This window comes from Macrotis lagotis, chromosome 1 (assembly GCF_037893015.1).
Source record: "Macrotis lagotis isolate mMagLag1 chromosome 1, bilby.v1.9.chrom.fasta, whole genome shotgun sequence".
NCBI classification, from domain to species: domain Eukaryota; kingdom Metazoa; phylum Chordata; class Mammalia; order Peramelemorphia; family Peramelidae; genus Macrotis; species Macrotis lagotis.
In genome coordinates, this window is record NC_133658.1 from 892,863,695 (window position 1) to 892,882,872 (window position 19,178).

Consider the following 19,178-nt stretch of genomic DNA (forward strand, 5'->3'; position numbering starts at 1 on the left):
GAGGGGAGGGCGCGGCGCCCCCATCGTGCCCGAGCGCCTTCTGTGCCTCCCCGGCTGTCCCTCGCGGGGGCGCTCCAGCTCTCCTGGACGGAGCTCAAACGCCTCTCCGCTCTCCCGCGCTTCTCGCTGGCTTTTCCCACGGAAGTGACGTCAGCCGGGAGGCGGGCGCCAGGCCCCGGAAGCGCCGGAAGCGGGCGGCCCGCGGTCGAGGCGGACGGGCGTCATGGCGGCGGCGGCGCTGATGGCCGAGGCCTCGGAGCCGTGGCCGGAGGTGGACCTGGTGGAGCGCGAGCAGCGCCGGGAGCTGCTGCTGACGGGCCAGGCGCTGGAGGAGCGCGTGCGGGCGGCCGGAGGGCGGCTGCCGCCGCGCGTGTTCTCGCTGCCGCTGCTGCACTCCCTGGAGGTGTGCGGCTGCGCGAGCTTGCGCGAGCCGGGCCCGGGGCTGGCGCGCGGCCTCCCGCGCCTGCGCAGCCTCGTGCTGCGCGGCAACGCGCTCGGGCCCGCGCTCAGCCCGGAGCTGGGCCCGCTGCCCGCGCTGCGCGTGCTCGACTTGTCCGGGAACGCGCTGGAGGAGCTGCCGCCGGGCAGCGGCCTGGGCCCCGCCGAGCCCCCGGCGCTGCCGCAGCTGCAGAGCCTCAACCTGAGCGCCAACCGCCTGCGCGCGCTCCCGGCCGAGCTGGCCCGCTGCGCGCCGCGCCTGCAGACCCTCAACGTGGCGCGCAACTGCCTGCGCGCGCTCCCGGACGAGCTCTTCGCGCTGCAGCTGCTCAGCGAGCTGGCGGCGGCCGACAACGAGCTGCGGGAGCTCAGCCCGGCCGTGGCGGCCTTGCCCGCGCTCAAGGTGCCCGCCCGCCTGCCGGGAGGGGCGGGGAGGGCCTGCGGGGAAGCGTGGCGGGGGGTGACTAAAGCTGGGTGCAGCTAAGCCGGATCGGGCGCTCGGACCGCAGAGAGTTGAGTGCAGGGTTCTAGGAGTTACCAATTAGCCCCCCCCCCCCGGGCTTGCAGCGCCCTAAGATCTGCAGCCCCCGCTGCCGCCCGGACTGTCCCTCCAAGTGACAGCTGCGCACGTGCTTGTAACTGACTAGGGGGCGGGGCCAGGTCTGGCCACGCCCCTCCGGAGTCCGGCCCCCTGTTTCATGGAGACTAGGAGAGCCTGGAGAGTATTCTCCTCCTCCGGATGTGGAGAAAGTCGGGCCGGAGGACGTGTTCCTCCTTCTGATGTGAAGAAAGTCAGGCCTGGAGGACTTTCTCTTCTTTGCAGCTTCAGATGTAGAGAAAGTTGGGTCCATGAGGACTTTCCCCTCCTTGCAGCTTCAGATGTGGAGAAAGTGGGTGGGGCCCTGGAGGGCTTTCTCCTCTTTGCAGCTTCAGATGTGGAGAAAGTGGGTCCCTTGAGCATTTTCTCCTCTTTGCAGCTTCAGATGTAGAGAAAGTCAGGCCTGGAGGGCTTTCTCCTCTTTGCAGCTTCAGATGTAGAGAAAGTTGGGTCCATGAGGACTTTCCCCTCCTTGCAGCTTCAGATGTGGAGAAAGTGGGTCCCTTGAGCATTTTCTCCTCATTGAAGCTTCAGATGTAGAGAAAGTCAGGCCTGGAGGACTTTCTCTTCTTTGCAGCTTCAGATGTAGAGAAAGTTGGTCCATGAGGACTTTCCCCTCCTTGCAGCTTCAAATGTGGAGAAAGTGGGTGGGGCCCTGGAGGGCTTTCTCCTCTTTGCAGCTTCAGATGTGGAGAAAGTGGGTCCCTTGAGCATTTTCTCCTCTTTGCAGCTTCAGATGTAGAGAAAGTCAGGCCTGGAGGGCTTTCTCCTCTTTGCAGCTTCAGATGTAGAGAAAGTTGGGTCCATGAGGACTTTCCCCTCCTTGCAGCTTCAGATGTGGAGAAAGTGGGTGGGGCCCTGGAGGGCTTTCTCCTCTTTGCAGCTTCAGATGTGGAGAAAGTGGGTCCCTTGAGCATTTTCTCCTCTTTGCAGCTTCAGATGTAGAGAAAGTCAGGCCTGGAGGGCTTTCTCCTCTTTGCAGCTTCAGATGTAGAGAAAATTGGGTCCATGAGGACTTTCCCCTCCTTGCAGCTTCAGATGTGGAGAAAGTGGGTCCCTTGAGCATTTTCTCCTCATTGCAGCTTCAGATGTAGAGAAAGTCAGGCCTGGAGGACTTTCTCTTCTTTGCAGCTTCAGATGTAGAGAAAGTTGGGTCCATGAGGACTTTCCCCTCCTTGCAGCTTCAGATGTGGAGAAAGTGGGTGGGGCCCTGGAGGGCTTTCTCCTCTTTGCAGCTTCAGATGTGGAGAAAGTGGGTCCCTTGAGCATTTTCTCCTCTTTGCAGCTTCAGATGTAGAGAAAGTCAGGCCTGGAGGGCTTTCTCCTCTTTGCAGCTTCAGATGTAGAGAAAGTTGGGTCCATGAGGACTTTCCCCTCCTTGCAGCTTCAGATGTGGAGAAAGTGGGGCCCTGGAGGGCTTTCTCGTCTTTGCAGCTTAAGATGTGTAGAAAGTGGATCCCTTGAGCATTTTCTCCTCTTTGCAGCTTCAGATGTAGAGAAAGTTGGGTCCATGAGGACTTTCCCCTCCTTGCAGCTTCAGATATGGAGAAAGTGGGTGGGGCCCTGGAGGGCTTTCTCCTCTTTGCAGCTTCAGATGTGGAGAAAGTGGGTCCCTTGAGCATTTTCTCCTCTTTGCAGCTTCAGATGTAGAGAAAGTCAGGCCTGGAGGGCTTTCTCCTCTTTGCAGCTTCAGATGTAGAGAAAGTTGGGTCCATGAGGACTTTCCCCTCCTTGCAGCTTCAGATGTGGAGAAAGTGGGTGGGGCCCTGGAGGGCTTTCTCCTCTTTGCAGCTTCAGATGTGGAGAAAGTGGGTCCCTTGAGCATTTTCTCCTCATTGCAGCTTCAGATGTAGAGAAAGTCAGGCCTGGAGGACTTTCTCTTCTTTGCAGCTTCAGATGTAGAGAAAATTGGGTCCATGAGGACTTTCCCCTCCTTGCAGCTTCAGATGTGGAGAAAGTGGGGCCCTTGAGGACTTTTTCCTTTTTGCAGCTTCAAATGTGGAGAAAGGGGGTCCTGGAGGGCTTTCTCCTCTTTGCAGCTTCAGATGTAAAGAAAGTCAGGACCTTGAGGACTTTCTCCTTTGCAACTTCAGATGTAGAGAAAGTTGGGCCCTTGAGGACTTTCTCCTTTGCAGCTTCAGATTTAGATTCTCCAAAGGTGTGCTAGGAGTTTGCCAGAGCTCCCACACCCAGGCTTTATTCGGTTTAAAGGCAGTTGTAGAAAAAGAGAGAAGATCTGTTTACTGGATCAGAGGGCTTCTGCTCAGGGCTGCTACAGTAGAAATTGCTATTTAATTTTGCAATTAAGTGACTTGCCCAAGTCAAACGGGTAATCACTAGCCAGATCTGAGCTCAGGTACTCCTGACTCCAGGGCCAGTTCTCTATCTACTTCACCACCCAGCTGCCCCAGTGGACTAGACTCCTAACCATTTTTGTGCCTCAAACATCCTTTGGCAATATCTGGTGAGGCCTATAGAACCCTTATCAAACTAATATTTTAAATGTGTAAAATAAAATACATAAGGATATTAATTCTATTGAAATAGTATCAAAGTATGAAAAAAATTCCATTTTCTTGGATTAGATGCCCCTGACATTTCTACATCTTTGATTCTTTTTACACAGAATACTTTACTAGGAGCAAAAAAAAAAATTAAGAATCATTGATCAAAGGCAACCTCCTTTCCTTTGAGAACTTTTGGCATTTTATCACCAGCACCTAACCCCTTGGGCACATTAATGTAACTTAGAGTCTCAGGGGATGTCTAGGGCACTGAGGTTAAAAACTGGCCCATGGTCCTAAAGTTAGTGTGTATTAGAAACTGGACTTGAGCCCAGTTCTTCCTGAGTGACCGGCCCTCTATTCACTCTTCTCCTTTCCTACTCAATCGGTCAAACTCGGTTTTTTCTTCTACTCTTTAGGTAGCCTGTACTTTACTATCTACAACCCTGAATCACCTCCACCACCTGCCTTCTCTGCTTCTACTTATAGTACTACTGAATAGTTTTGGAAGTCTCTAGCACTGTTGGCTGGGTCCACTTCAGATGTGTCTCCTAATTTCAATTGCTTCGTTGTGGCAATCCTTTGATTCTTTCCTATCCCTCTTTCCATAGACTGCTCCAATTCTTTGATTCTTTTTTTTTATTGACCAGTTTTTAATGTTATAAAATACAGGCATTCACAGAAAGAGTCAAGTCATACATAACATTCATAAATTCTCCATGAATTTAAAAGTTGAACAATTTTCTATACGTGAAGTTCATTTCAAGATACAATCCCAAAGTTTTAAAAACATAAAAATTTGGCCCTAGCATTCCTGAAATGATAAAGTTTCATCTCAGAGCTTGTAGTTCATTTCCAGTCACCATCCATATACTTCTCATAAGGCTGATGCAATGATCCTTTGGCATATTGTAATTAAGAGGTTCTCATGTTCGTCATTGCTCAAACTGGAGCCATCACAGTCATAATTAACAAGGCATTGGGCTTTGATCACATATTCAATGGATGCTCCTCCTGCTATTCAAGTATTTATGGACTCGTAACTGCTAGAATATCCATCAGCATGTCCCAATGTTTTTGTCTGAGTGTTCCTGAATCACGGAGAATTGGTGCCATGATTTCTTAAACAAGTCACAGCAGCCAGCGCAGCTGAAAAGCAATTCTTTGATTCTTTTCAAATCTCTCACCTTATCTATCTTCTCTTCTGGAGACCTCTTCTTATATTTTACCAAGAAAATCAAGGCCATTTGCCATGAGCTCCCTCTATCTCCATGTCCTTATCAATCTCTTAACAGTTGGCAATGCAGTCAGGAATACCTGAGTTCAAATTTGTCAAGACCTATAGTAGCTGTGTGACCCTGGGCAAGTCATACTTGTGTGCCTTTATTTCCTTATCTGTAAAATAAAATATATAAACTCCCTCTCAGGATTCATAAGAGGATGAAATGAGCTTGCAAAACTTAAAACTTTTTTCTTTCTCTTCCCCCCACCCCATTAGTTGTGTGACTCTTTGTGATCCCACTTGAGGTTTCGTGGCAAAGATATTAGAGTGGTTTTCCTTCTCCAGTGGATTAAGTAAAATAAGTTGAGTAATTTGCAAGGGTCACACAGCTAGTAAATGGTTTTGAACACAGGTCTTTCTGACTCCAGACCCACTCTCAAGTGAATCACTTAGCTGCTGTGTACTGTTGTTATCGACATCACCCTTGTCTTTTCTTAGACTTAAATCTGATGAAGAAGTGACCCTTCTTGCTAAGGCAAACCTCTTTATACTACCTTTGATCTCACATTTCCCCTGTCCCCTCAAGCTTCTACAGCAGATTGCCCTTGGTAACATCTTCCTTCTCTCCTTAATCTTCCTTCTCTGCTACTCACCTTTACTAGTTCCCATTATCTTATGTGTCCTCATTGCCCTCACTCCCAGCTTTGTCATTCACCTGAGATTGCCTTCAGCAGAATTATCAGAGCCAGGTTACCTGGCCGATCCAATTGTTCCTAGTCCTCACTTTCATGACATCTGCAGCATCTGACAGACATATGGTCTGCTCTCTGGCCTTTTGGACCTCTATCTGTGCAGGGTCTTGTCCCTGTCTATCCACTCTCACTCAGTCTCCTTCATTGGAGCCTTCTCTGTGGCACCCCTTCCCTGGGGGGGGGGGTACTTGGAGACTTATTTTTCTCCCTCTTGGAGTCTTCATCTTTTACAAGTTCAGTACTCTCTGTCTGAGACTTGCAGATCTGTTCAGCCAGCCTGTTTCCTCCTGAATTCTGTGTATACAGCTTAGCTGATATTTCAGACTATATCCTTTAAAAATTTCAAACTCAGAATGTCCAAAACAACTGATTTTTTTCAAGATATTCTTCTCTGCTGAACTTGGGAGTAAAGTGTACCCCTCCCTCCATCCTTCTGTTCGGGCCTCTTCCTTGCTTCAGGGCTTCTCCCAGTCCATCCTCTCCCAAGTTCTTGCTAGAGGTCTGACGGTGTCCCTCTTCTACTCAGTGAGTTTCAGGGTTCTCTGGTATGAGGATCAATTAAATACGCTTTATGTTTAAATACTCTTTCCAGCCTGGCCCCTTTCTATCTTTGCTTCCCTGGCACACTTGCTCCCAGCTCCTCTGTGTACCCCCTCCAGCACTAGTCTACCTTTTCACCAGCCTGGTCTCCTTGCTTCTAACACTGGAGACGGACTCCAACACCTGGGACTCTCTCCCTTCATTTTTGCCTCTTAAAGGAATCTCTGATTTCCTTACCCTGCCAGCCACTAGTGCCATTTCCCACTGAGATTACCTTCCATCTCTGTGATACATCTTTTAAATACTTATATGTAGGTGTGGGTTGTTACTCCTGTTAGAAAGTAAGTTTCTGGAGGGCAGTATGTGATACAGAGCTTACTAACTGCTACTTGATTACTCCGTGATGCCCCTCACCTTTTATAATGGGTACTAGGGGGGGAAACAGACCTGCTTATGAACACAGATTGATAAATGTCTTTTGATTCTAAGTTTGAATCTCTTTTCATAAGCAGCCCAAATGGCAATAATTCAAAGTTGGAAACTTAAATGTCTGCTTCTGCAGTTCTGTCCCTTGTTCTAGCTTCTGGTCTACCTAGAGGCAAGAAGGTCTAGTGTTCAACCCGAGGCTTAAGATAACTGTTTATGCTGACTTATCATTAATGTAGTTAGACTAAGTAGAGGGAAGAGGCTCTGGATCCACGTACTTTTTGTACTTCATCCTCAACCCCCAATCTCAGTCTTATCTGTCATGAAGTAAGTAGACTCTAGAAGGTTCATGACAGATAAGATTCAGAATCACCTCACAGCACAGAGAGATATCAAAGTAGAAGGGTTCTTTTTTTTGGGGGGGGGGGGGTTGCAAGGCAGTGAAGTTAAGTAACTTGCCCAAGGTCACATAGCTAGGTAATGATTAAGTGTCTGAGGTTAGATTTCAATTCAGGTCCTCCTTACTCCAGGGCTGGTGCTCTATCCACTATGCCACTTAGCTGCTCCTCAGAGTAGAAATTCTATCAATGAAAGTGGAAAAACCAGAAAAGTTTAGATTATTTTATTTACTCTTTATTATTTTTATTAATAGCTTTTGGTATTTGTTAAGTTAATTTCTGAATGTTCTTCTCCCCGCCCCCTATCTCATTCCCTCCAATCCAGTGAGTCATCCCTTGTAACAAAGATTTTAAAAGAAATGGGGGGAAAACCCAACCAAAACCAACTAGCACAATAGCAAACCATTAGAAAATTGCTTGGTAAACATCTAGAAAAGCAAGTGATTATAACTTAGAATTAGCTTAGTTTCTTCAGGAATAGGTCATGCTTTACTATCTTCCTTGTCTTCTGGGTTAGAGGTCCAAAAAAAGGATATAGATTTGGTTTATCTTGGATTTTAACTGAGTATTTCATAAGTTCTTGTTTTTGCAAAAGGTAGAAAGAGAGGGTTTAAATGTTAGATTGCATTAATGAATTTAAGTATAATTGAACAGGTTGTAAATTCCAACCAAAAGAGCAGTCTAGTCGATGGTTCTGAGTCAGCTTTGAAGGAGATTGTACCTGTTCTGTTGAACATTTTAATCTGTGATTTGGATAAAGGCACATTCTTCAAATTTGTATGTGACACAGATGTTCCCAGGGACAGCTAACATAACAAGATGGCAGGATACAAAAAAATATTGAAACAGCACTCTAATTTAAAATGAAGAAATATAGGGCCTGTGCCCATCAGTATTTCAGTGGTGTCGGGAATTTCCAGATGAGAAAACTATAAATGTCAATCTTCCCTCTTTGTGCAGCTTCCAGCATTAGAGAGGTTATGGGCCTGGCCAAGGGTCACGGAACTGGCATGTTTCAGAAAGAGTACTTGTATGTCCTGGCTTCAGGACTAGCTCCTTAACCACTGTACCATGTTGCCTCTATAAGATGAAAGAAGTTGATCTCTGGATTCCAAGTACAGATGTATGTAGAAACCATTATCTGAGAGAATAAGTAGCCCTGGAAAGAAGGCCACCAGCCTTGTGGGATGCAAAGGGGGAGATTCCCCCTAGATGGTGGTCCTTGATCCTCATCTTGAAGGAAAGGGGATTGATTGGGGGGAGGGGGTGAAAGGGGGTGTGTTCAGCCAAAATGTAGGAGCAAGGAGGTGGTAACTGGAATAGTAGGAGAGTAATGGAGAGATGTCCATTTAGAGTAGAGGCAGAGTAACACCCAACGAGTCTGGAAAGAAGGGTTTGGGCTAAGTTGTGAAAAGCTCAGCACACAATTTTATCTTTTATCTTAGAGACAACAGGGAACCTTCAGTCTCCTCATCTGATTTCTCAGATGCAGATAGAGCCCCAGAGAGGAATAGGGACTTGCCAGGAAATTGGTTTCTGCTTCTATCTCTTGTGCTTTCCTCTAAATCCTGAGCTGGAGATAGCTGAGGGCTCCATAGGAGAAGCTGGTCCTGGAGTCAGCAGGCCTCTGACCTTAGATCCTGAACTAGAAGTGTGACCCTGGGCTAGAAAAGTCCCTGAACCTCTGTCTTCATCTGTCAAACTGGGGACAGTAAGAGCAGATGGATTTGTCATTTATAAGGTACCTTACCAATGCTACCAAACACCCAGCCCTTCCCTCTTGGACCAGGCAGGACCCCTATGCCTCTCCTGAGGGCCTGGGATTCTGATGTCTACATTTTAAACACTGCATGCTTTTCCATCCAGATTAGTGCCTTTTTATTCGGAACCTTTGTTTCTTTCTCTGAGAAAGAAAAAAAACCATAACTGAACATTTCCCCCATATCCAGTGGTCATGTAAGTGTGTTCTTAAGACATCTTTTCATAGTTGTTGACCTTAGCAAGTTTGCTGACAGAAGAAAAAGCAAAATTTGATTTAAAAAGTCAAGAATTTAGTTGTTGAGTCATTTTAGACATTCACAACCTTATTTGGGTTTTCTTGGCAGAGATGCTAGTGGTTTATCATTTCCTTCTCTAGCTTATAGATAGGAAAACTGAGGCAAATAAATTTGAGTGACTTGTCCAGGGTCATATAGTGTCAGAGGATAGATTTGAACTCAGGTCCTCCTGACTCCAGGCCTGACCCTCTTCCCACTGTGCCACCAAGCTGCCCAAAGACTACAGAAAAATGTAAATAGTCAGTGAGGTCCAGTCAGAGAGCTGTGTCTGGGTCTTTGTGATATGGTAATCCCAGCTCTGCCATTTGCGACTCCCAGACTTGGTTGGGCAAGTCATTTTCATCTCTGCACCTCAATTTCTTAATCTCTAAAAGGAGGGGAGGTTGGACTAGGAGAGCCAAGGTCTTTCAGAGCTCCAGATCTATGCTAATCAATGTTGAATTGTCTCTCCCCTCCACAATCTGTCTGCTGCCTTAGCCTCAGCTGGGGTGGACTGTGTGGATGAAAGGTAGAAGCCAGTTGGTGAAAAGAGAAGTTAGGATGACTGGCAGCATAAATCAGCACTGGTTTTGGAGATGAGGGACCTGAGTTCAAATGTGACCCCTGGAACTTTGTTACCCATGTGACCTTTCTCCTCTTTGTATATCACCAGCCATTAACACTGTGCTCAGTATGTTCATTGACTGGCCCTGTGCCCCATTCTGTTCATTTGTAAAATGAGGGGCTTGGATCAGTCTACCAGGCCTTCTGCTAAGACTTGGGGGGGGGGGGGGTGCACTACAAAGAAAGACAGAAGACAGCACTGCCCTTGGGAAACTCCCAGTCTTTTGGGGGAGGCAACTTTGAACAAACAGGATGAAGCCAGGAGAAAGTGAAGAGAGTGGTGGGGTGACCTGGGAATTCTGAAGGATTGGGAAGAGCCTCCTGTGGAATGTGGGACTTAAAGGGAGCCAAGAAGTAGAGATGAGGAGGGAAAAGGGACCACCAGAGAGAGTGCCTGGTGGAGAGATGGGTTAGGGCCTCCAGGAGGATCAGATTATAAAGGGCTCTGAAGACCAAAAGCTTTTGACTGGGTAGAAGTGATGCAGCCAGAACACTGATTTTTGCAAAATGCCTTCCACGATCTCCCGTAATCTACCTTGTTTTCCTTCCTCAGACCTTAGATCTGGCTAACAACCTGCTGAGTGAGATTCCCGGGGAACTCGCTGACTGTCCGAAGCTCAAGGAGATCAATTTCAAAGGGAACAAATTGAAAGACAAACGCTTGGAGAAGATGGTGAACGGCTGCCAACCGAAATCCATTTTGGAGTATCTGCGTGTCGGGGGCCGGGGCAAAGGAAGGGGCAAGACTGATGGTTCAGAAAAAGAAGAAAGCAGGAAGAAAAAGAGGGAGCGGAAGCAGAAAAAGGAGAGTGGAGAGGGCGAGGAGGAGGAAGTAGAGGAAGTGAACAAACTTCTCATCAAGATTCTTCATGTCTCTGAGAATCCTACTTCTGTGACTGTAAAAGTTAACCCAATGGTGAAGGAAGTCCGTCCCTATATTGTGTGCGCTATTGTCAAAGGAATGGACTTGAAGCCAGGAAATGCTCTGAAGAGATTCCTCTCCATGCAGGTTGTAACTTGGGAGTTAGGCCCTGTTACTACCAAGTAGATTAGAGCAGATTGCTAAATGCAGGGGAAAGTTCATTTAGAAAAGTCAGATCATGGGAATCCTCACTGGGGTCCAGTTGTAGAGAAGTATTAGTGTTTCCTCAAGAACTGGGAAGGCTCTTCTAGTTTAGTAAATTTGTTATAGAACACACACACACACCCCTATTCATTATCTTAAACTGACAAGTGAATTTAATGAAGTTAAGCATCCCTTAAATTGGGGTCATTTTAGTTGTAAATCCTTAGGGTGTATTCTATTAAATTGGCAGAACTTCATCTCACCCGATTTCTCTTATTCCTTTTGACTTCTACCCCAAAACTTAAAACTGCATCTTTGAGCATAAGAAATATGAAACTTTTTAAGTAATCTAACGACTCTTTTATCCAAAATCTTAACCTGTTTTTACCTGATGTTTCCTCTAGGTGGCTAGACTGTTTTTACAAAATAGGTTGTAAATCTGTAAATTTATCATGCATTTTTTCCCCCTTGGTTGAATTAACAGTGACCACAAAACAGTTGTCCAAAGCTTTGAGATTTAGGGAAAGAACTGCTTTCTAACCATTCTTCTAGGCCTATTTGGTTTAGTTCAACCATAAATCAGAATTCAATGTTGACCCATTGAGAATTAAAATTATGTTTGCTTATTTATATAATAGTGAATATAGGTGAATGTGAACAAATAATTAATTGACTAATTTTGATAATTCTATTCCATTTTTTTCTAAATAAGATAAGCCATTCATTAGTTATAGAGAAGGGCTGTCCTACTGGAGGGTGTTGGGAACTTTGTTTACCATGACCAGTCACTGAGTTATTGATCTCTATCCTTTGAGTTTAAAGATCAGTCTTGTCCTTCATTTTATTTTTAGAGAAACTTCATGTCTTGACAATCTTGTGTTTTAGACCAAACTCCATGAAGACATCTGTGAAAAAAGAACAGCAGCAACAATAGCAACTCATGACCTTAAGCTGATCAAAGGTCCTCTAGTCTATGGAGCGCAATCTCCCCAAGAGCTAAAGGTGCCCAATTGCATTGCTGCTTCTTCTGTTGGCATATGATGTTTCCAAGAAAATGGTAGGGTGGGCTAGATTTGGATGACAGTATGTCTGAGTGGCAAGACCCTATGGTTTTGTTGGTGTGGAAACACCCTCTTCCAATTCTGATTATAACTTGTCTATCACTTAAAGTGTTGAATTGTTGAAGGCTCAATTCCAGACAGTCTGTCCCCTCTATATTTCCTGTCCTTCATATATGCCTAGACAAACTTAAGAATCCTAGGAGATCAAGTGGGGGGTGGTGGAAGGGGAGGTGCTTCAAATTCAGTCCTTTCTCTTCTTTTCCCATTAACCCATAATCCCATCAGTCTTTATTTAGACTTGGCTGAAATCAGTTGCTTAAACTGACAGATTCCATTCAAATAAAGTAATCATAGTAAGGCTTTCCCTTGTGTAATCTTGCACATTTTTGTTCCCTTTGAAACTAGAAAGTACTCATAGGTATTTGGTTTTTATCTTGCATTCACCACCCTCTGTTAAGAGGTTTCCTCATAGACTGCCCCTTGTTTTAAATTCTTCAGACATCCCATCAGGGTTACCTCAGGATACCTGAGGCTTTGGCAGGGAATTTGTTTCTCCTGGGCATACTTTACCTAACTTGACCAGCTCGGGTGATGCTGTTCCTTCTTTCCTTGAGTCCTACTTCCTTAGATCTGATAACCTTTGGGAATTCATTAACATGCTCACCTACAGGTTGAGGTTAGTTTGAAAGGTATCCATATCCAACCCACCTGTTTCTTGTATTTGGAAATTGAGAGTCTCCAAAAGAGCGACTGGAAAACTAGAGGCACAGTGTGTCTGCTGATTGTTTCAGAGACAGCAGGAGGGCAGGTCAGATCAGAAGTCTGGTTGCAGGCTTCCGGCAATTTCTTTCCATTCATTGACTCCATCTACTTATTAATGATGTTCTAACAGGTGGAATTTAGGATTTTTTCCCCTGAAGGCACTCATGGGTTTCCTATGATTCTGTCTTAGCAAATGTATGCTTTATTTTATACTAACTGCTCTATGAGTGAATTCCCCCATTTAAAATGTTTTTAAATTTTTTTTAAAATAATAGTATTATACTAGTTGGGTTTTTTGAAAATTGGTTTTAAAAGTGATCAAGTTAACAGAAAATTATCTGGTTTTAGAAAATTGTATGTATTCTAGAGTTTCGAGGAACATAGCAGGAAGAAAGTATAGGTATATTTGTAACTTGGAACATATTAAAGAATCAATACCTTAGGATTATGAACCTTGGGCCATGGAATCCAACCCTCTCATTTTACATATGAAGAAATTGAGGTACAGAGGTTCAGTGGCTTGCTCTGGGTCACACAGGGAACTGAGATCTGAACTTAGGTGGTCCTGATTCTTTTTTCTAGTGCTTTCTCCATTCTATCAAAATGCCTCTAAGGCTTTTAATTACTTGAGTCAACTCAGAGAGACAGATGCTTCCCATCTCCTTAGAAAACTGAGTAATAGGGGGTGGCTAGGTGGCGTAGTGGATAAAGCACTGGCCTTGGAGTCAGGAGTACCCGGGTTCAAATCCGGTCTCAGACACTTACTAATTACCTAGCTGTGTGGCCTTGGGCAAGCCACTTAACCCCATTTGCCTTGCAAAAAAAAACTAAAAAAAGAAAAGAAAAGAAAACTGAGTAATATGTAAGAGTGTAGAGTTGGGGGAATATGTATTTATAGCATCATAGGTCCGATCAGCTGCTTTTCTGATGTGGCAGTGTCAACTCAGGCATTTTGTATCTTTCCTGTTTGGTAGATTGTCCCCTTGGGTCGGAAGGAGATCAAAGCAAAGGACCTTGTCCGACAATTACAACTGGAAGCTGAGGAGCAGAGAAAACAAAAGAAAAGACAGAATGTCTCAGGTTTGCACAGGTTAGTCCCTGCTCCCTTCCCCTACACCCTCCAAACTCTGTGGAGAGAGAGGAGGAAGAAAAGGGAGGGAGCTAGAGAGAGAAACAAGGCAAGAGATGAAACAGCCTCAGAGAATACTCTTTTTTTTTTCTCACATTTTACAATTTTCTTTCTTTTTTTTTAAAGAAAGATTTTATTTATTTTGAGTTTTACAATTCCCCCCCATTCTTGCTTCTCTCCCCCCACCCCACCCCACAGAAGGCAGTCTGTTAGTCTTTATGTTGTTTCTGTGGTGTACATTGATCTAAGTTGACTATGATGAGAAATCATATCCTTAAGAAAAATAATGTATAAAAGATAGCAAAATTACATAATAACAAACTGTGGTATATATACATACATATATATATGTTTGTCATGGATCACTATTGTTCTATTAGAAACCAGGAGGGATGGGAATTCAGAGAACGCTCTTTTAAGAGTAAGGGTCGGGGCAGCTAGGTGGCGTAGTGGATAAAGCACTGGCCTTGGAGTCAGGAGTACCCGGGTTCAAATCCGGTCTCAGACACTTACTAATTACCTAGCTGTGTGGCCTTGGGCAAGCCACTTAACTCCATTTGCCTTGCAAAAACCTAAAAAAAAATAATAATAACAACAAAAAGAGTAAAGGTCCAGTGCTTTTATTTGTTAAGTTCAGTTTTATTTTCTTAATTGTTTAAAAAAGAAAATCTTCCTTTTCTTATTCTCCTCCCACCCCAATCGAGAACAAAAGAAAAATCCCCTGTTATAAGTATGTATGGTTAGCACAACAAATTTTCACGTTGGCCATCGTCCATGTCTCATTTTGCCCTCTGTGTCCTTTGCATCTTTTACCTGTCAGGAGGTGAGCAGCATGTTTCATTAATTTTTTTTCAAAAGGCAATTCATTATGTATTTATTTTGAATGTTCTTTTTAAATTTTGAGTTCCAATTTTCTGCCTCCCTTTCTCACCCACCCACTGACAAGGCAAACAATTTAATATCATGTGAAATCATACAAAACTTATGTCCATATTGGCTATATATTAAAAAGCAAATAAAGTCAGAGGCAAGTCTAGATAAGATTTTCCAGGCTTTAGGACCAAACTAGGACTTCCTCCCTTTTAGTTATGAATTGAAAACAATTGGCTTGTAAGTAAGAAAGTCAATATACGAAGGTGTTACTATACTAGATGTTGATTCTCACACTTGCATTTAAAAATTTATCTCTATAAATCCTAAAGACATGGATAATTCAGAATTTGCAGGTAAAGTAAATGCCCTTAGACATAGATGAACTTTTACCATCATCTCCTTAAATATTAGTATACTCTTGAAAATTAAGAGCTCCGTCTTAGACAGCTAGGAAATGTCAGGAGATGCTCCCTGGTCTGGAGTTTGTTTTTAAAAATATATTTAGAAGTGATTGGGATTTTGTCCCCAACTCTTATTCCTTGAGTAATGAGCAGTAATCACTCTGGAGATTTAAATACTAAGAGTAAGATTTTTCTCTCAGCTACACCTCCCAAATGATCAGGAAATGTTATGTTCAAAAATCAGAAAAATTCTAAAATTATGTGAATGGGCAAAAAACTAAAACTCTGAACTCTAAAACTCATGGGTCATGGATCATCCAGCTAGGTATCACAGTGCTGGGCAACCTGGTCCTCTTTACCTAGACCCCTTGATTTGATCCGGATAGCTTAGTAAGTCAAGGTCCTCATATCTGCATTAATGAATAAGATGCATTATTTATAATGAGCATGTTGTTGGTATGTAACTAGGAATCAAGACTGGACCTTGTATTTTATTGGTATGAAGAACTCCCAGGTGAGGACAGTCCCTCCACTGGTGGAGGCCAATAGCTTCTCTGCAAATTTGAGAGTTGCCTGTCCAGGATCCTGCAAGCACCATGTCAGAACCCAGACTTGAACTCACATCTTCCTGATTTTGAGACCTGCTCTCTATCCACTAGTCCACATTCTCTTAATTCCATTTACCTGTATCTAAACTGTTTATTCTCACAGGCTTCCTCCTTGCTCTTAATTTGTTCAATAGACCTTTTTTCAGGAGACGATAGGATCACAGAGTTAGATTTGGGTCTTATATAACCTTCAGCCCAGTGCCTTTCTGGATTTCTTTGTATCAGTGATTGTTTGACTATTTAGCTGTGTTTTCCACTCATGCACCTATTATTTTCCTTCTTTGGCAGATACCTTCACTTATTAGATGGAAAAGAAAACTACCCTTGTCTAGTAGATGCAGATAATGTGGTTATTTCTTTCCCACCAATAACAAACAGTGAGAAGACAAAGGTATGTGTGACATCATAAACATGTTTGTAAGTGTCTTATGTTGTGTCATGGATAGGTAAATGCACCTACTTAAGTTAATAATATTTTATGATTAAAGCAATCTTTAAATTCCACAGTTTTGGTTGTATTTGATATGGCTAAATCACAAAAAAGCTTTAGCTTGTATTAAGTGTTGATAAGGAGTAGAAAGATCTGCAATGTATTTCCAGATGAATATTTTCCTTTAGAAGAGATGGAATTTTTTTTGACTTCTAAAATCGCATTCCATACATTTCTTTTGGAGTATAAATTATAGGTGTTGACACCTGCCATTTTTGCCAACTCTCATTTTTTCTGAAATCTTCTGCAACTTTTTTAGATTAAAACAACAACCTCTGATTTATTTCTGGAAGTGACAAGTGCTACCAGTCTGCAAATCTGTAAAGATATCATGGACACCCTCATTTTGGTAAGAAGCCTAGTAAATCAAGTACATTAACTATCTCTGGTATTTAGAAATGTATTTAGAAGTGATGGAAATTTTGTCCCTTGAATTTCTTACTCTTTACATTTCACAAGTTTACTTCCTATATTGATTTGTAGAGAAATGTTAACTGCCTCAAACCCTTGGGATTACAAAGGTTGGAAGGGTCTCTAGAGGTCTCCTCATTTCAATGACATAATATTTCTTTTGCAGAAAATGGCAGAGCTCAACAAATTCACTTTAGAAAATAAAGAGGAACAGTCCCTCTCGGATACAGAAGCCGATGGTGTTTCTGGCCCATTCAATCTCAAATCCAATCAGAATGCTGAAAAAGATGGCAGCTCTCCATTAATAGTGGAGCAGGTTCGGGTTGTGGACATGGAAGGGAGCCTAAAAGTTTTGTATCCTTCTAAAACAGATCTGGACATAACTGCTTCCCATATAATGATCATCCGTTGATGGAAGTGACCACCACTTTCAGCAAGCTGATTGTAACATGTTTGGTTGTCATTTTGACATATTTTACAGGAGTTTGTATAAGGCGTAATTAAATTATTCACTACATTTTCCACCCCTGAATTTTTTTAACGATGATATGTAATGTTAGTTCTGTTTCCAAAGCTATGTCTGTCAGTTCCTTTCCTTGTGACAGTGAAACTGTCGCTTCTTGATGCCAAGCGAAAACTCACAGAATCTCAGAGGCCATCTAGGATAATAATAATAATATACATGTAAAACTCAGTATTATGGTTGTTTTGGTTTCATGACACCAAAGAGCTGATTTCATTCATTCCCATGAAATTTAAATTGATTTTGGAATTAACCGAGTAAGATCTGTATTCTGGTATCATGACTTCATAGCCCACGGGTGTCTACTTTAAGAAGAAGGGGGGGCAGGGGGACTTGAATTGGACTAGAACATTAATTTTAGAATTGGGACTTTTTGAGAAATATAAAATTATTCTTTTACTAGACATCATCTTTGTTTAAAAGTCTGACTGACTATAGTACAGTTTTAAAATACTGAGTTAACTTTAATTTCCACTATAACTATGCCTTGGAGTAAATCATAATGTTTGTAAGGAAGGAATAAGGAAACGTTATTTGACCTAATTCCTTTTACTAATAATATTGCTGTTAAGAATGCCTTTTGCTCTGTTAAATTATGAAAACTGTAACCAAGCAGTATAGTAGCCTCAAAGCACTGACATATGAAGTCTTTCTATGACTACAGAAATAGTGGGCTGGGACCTGTGGGGTGGGAATTAACAGAAATCGTGGTCATTTGTTGAGTGATGTGGGTGGGTGGGCTTCTAACGTGTCTCTAGGCAGGTAATCTTTTGTGGGTGTTTGACTCAGGGCTGGGGCCTCCGTATTTTAAGAGGACAACCATTGGCACATGCCCACGTTCAGGTGAGAAGTTGTTTAAGCAGCAGGTGGTCATCAGTAATGGGCAGCCAGTGCCAGCAGGCCAACCCTGGGGAGCCTTTCGGGCCAACATCAAGGAAGGAACCCTAGGAGGTTTTCATGTGGAAATATGATCAGAACGACTCTGACATCCTTTGTCTCTTTTCACACTCAGTGGTGCTGCATTCTCCTTTAAGACAGTGGTTAAACTATTATTTCCTTTAGGTAGTGATAAAGAGAAAACATTCTGTTCTAAATAGTATTATGAGGCCAGCAATCCTAAAGGAAGCCTGCAAGCCAAAAGCTGAGAGGTGCTTCCCCTTCATTGGAGCGGTTTTCCACTTTGGTCATAGATGTGTGTCTCTGTATCTCATCCAAAAGAGCCTGGCTCCAGTGGTGTGGCCATGCCCTCCTCCCCCCAGGCACCGATGTGGGTCGAGACTTCCCTAGCTAGTCTTCATGAGTTACCGTGGCCAAAAAAAGCAATGGGATTTTGAGCCTCCAAACACAGACAGCCTGGTTCTCATATGACAGACACACGATCTGCCCTCGGCTCAGCAACTGAAGTCTTTCCAACTTAGTCTTAGACCTCCGTGCTTGTGCTCGTGCTTGGCTGGCACAGGCTTTAGGCCCAGGGTCACATGCATGCCTCCATTGGAGGGGGAGTTTGGCAGAGATTATTCATCTCAGAATTCACAAAAACCTATGCGTTCTGGAGTAATGGCAGACTCAACTAGCTTGGGAACAGATATGTGAAAGGAAGTCAAGGCTGGCTTTGTTAAAAGTTAATATCTAGTAGCAAACTGACTGCCTTCAATAAAAAATTCATAGCTATCAAGTAAGGTCCTTTGGGTTATTCTCCATTGAAAATGTTGGAAGTTAGGCTCATTTGTGCCATAGACCATTAAAGTCCAGAATCCAGGGTTTTGTTGACAAGCCTAGTGACCCGCAGTTCCAAATATTTTCTAACAAGGGACCCTTGTTTGCCTGCCTTTGGTCTAATATTAACTTAATTATTGATGCCATCTGCAAGTTTCCTGCTCTTGAGCCTCCCTGGTCATTTATTAGCTATTCATACTGTAAATAGAAATGATTCGTGATCATTTTCTGACCCCTGGTCCCAGATAGGCTCTAGGTAGAAGATTGAGAAAAAAAGATTTATAATTGCTGAATTGTTCCATGCCAATTTGGATTAGTTTCTACTTCTGTATCCTGTTTTTGCTTCAAACTCTGCTGATGTAAAGGGGGGTTTACCCTGTGATGCCCCTGTTTGGCTGTCTACAAGACCCACCAAATGGACTTCTTGAGAGATCCTAATCCCTTTCTCAGCATTCTTGGGTGTGGGGATCCCCAACTGATTATTAGTTGCTGTCGAACCTGTTCTGAGAGCCTGTATGGGTGACCTGAGGGAAAGAATGAAGGGCCCTCCTTGGCCCCTCTGTATCAAAAGGATTCAATAAAAACCCGTAACAAACTGGA

At 43.6% G+C, this 19,178-nt stretch overlaps 1 protein-coding gene across 1 annotated transcript; it reads left to right on the forward strand.

Annotated features, from left to right (window-relative positions):
- Positions 1-208: 208 nt before the first annotated feature.
- LRRC47 (leucine rich repeat containing 47) lies at positions 209-19,178 on the forward strand. Its single transcript, XM_074218649.1, has 7 exons — positions 209-841; positions 10,092-10,547; positions 11,490-11,606; positions 13,402-13,517; positions 15,727-15,829; positions 16,188-16,277; positions 16,506-19,178. Exons 1-7 carry the CDS (start codon positions 224-226, stop codon positions 16,749-16,751), a joined length of 1,746 nt encoding a protein of 581 aa, XP_074074750.1. The 5' UTR covers positions 209-223; the 3' UTR covers positions 16,752-19,178.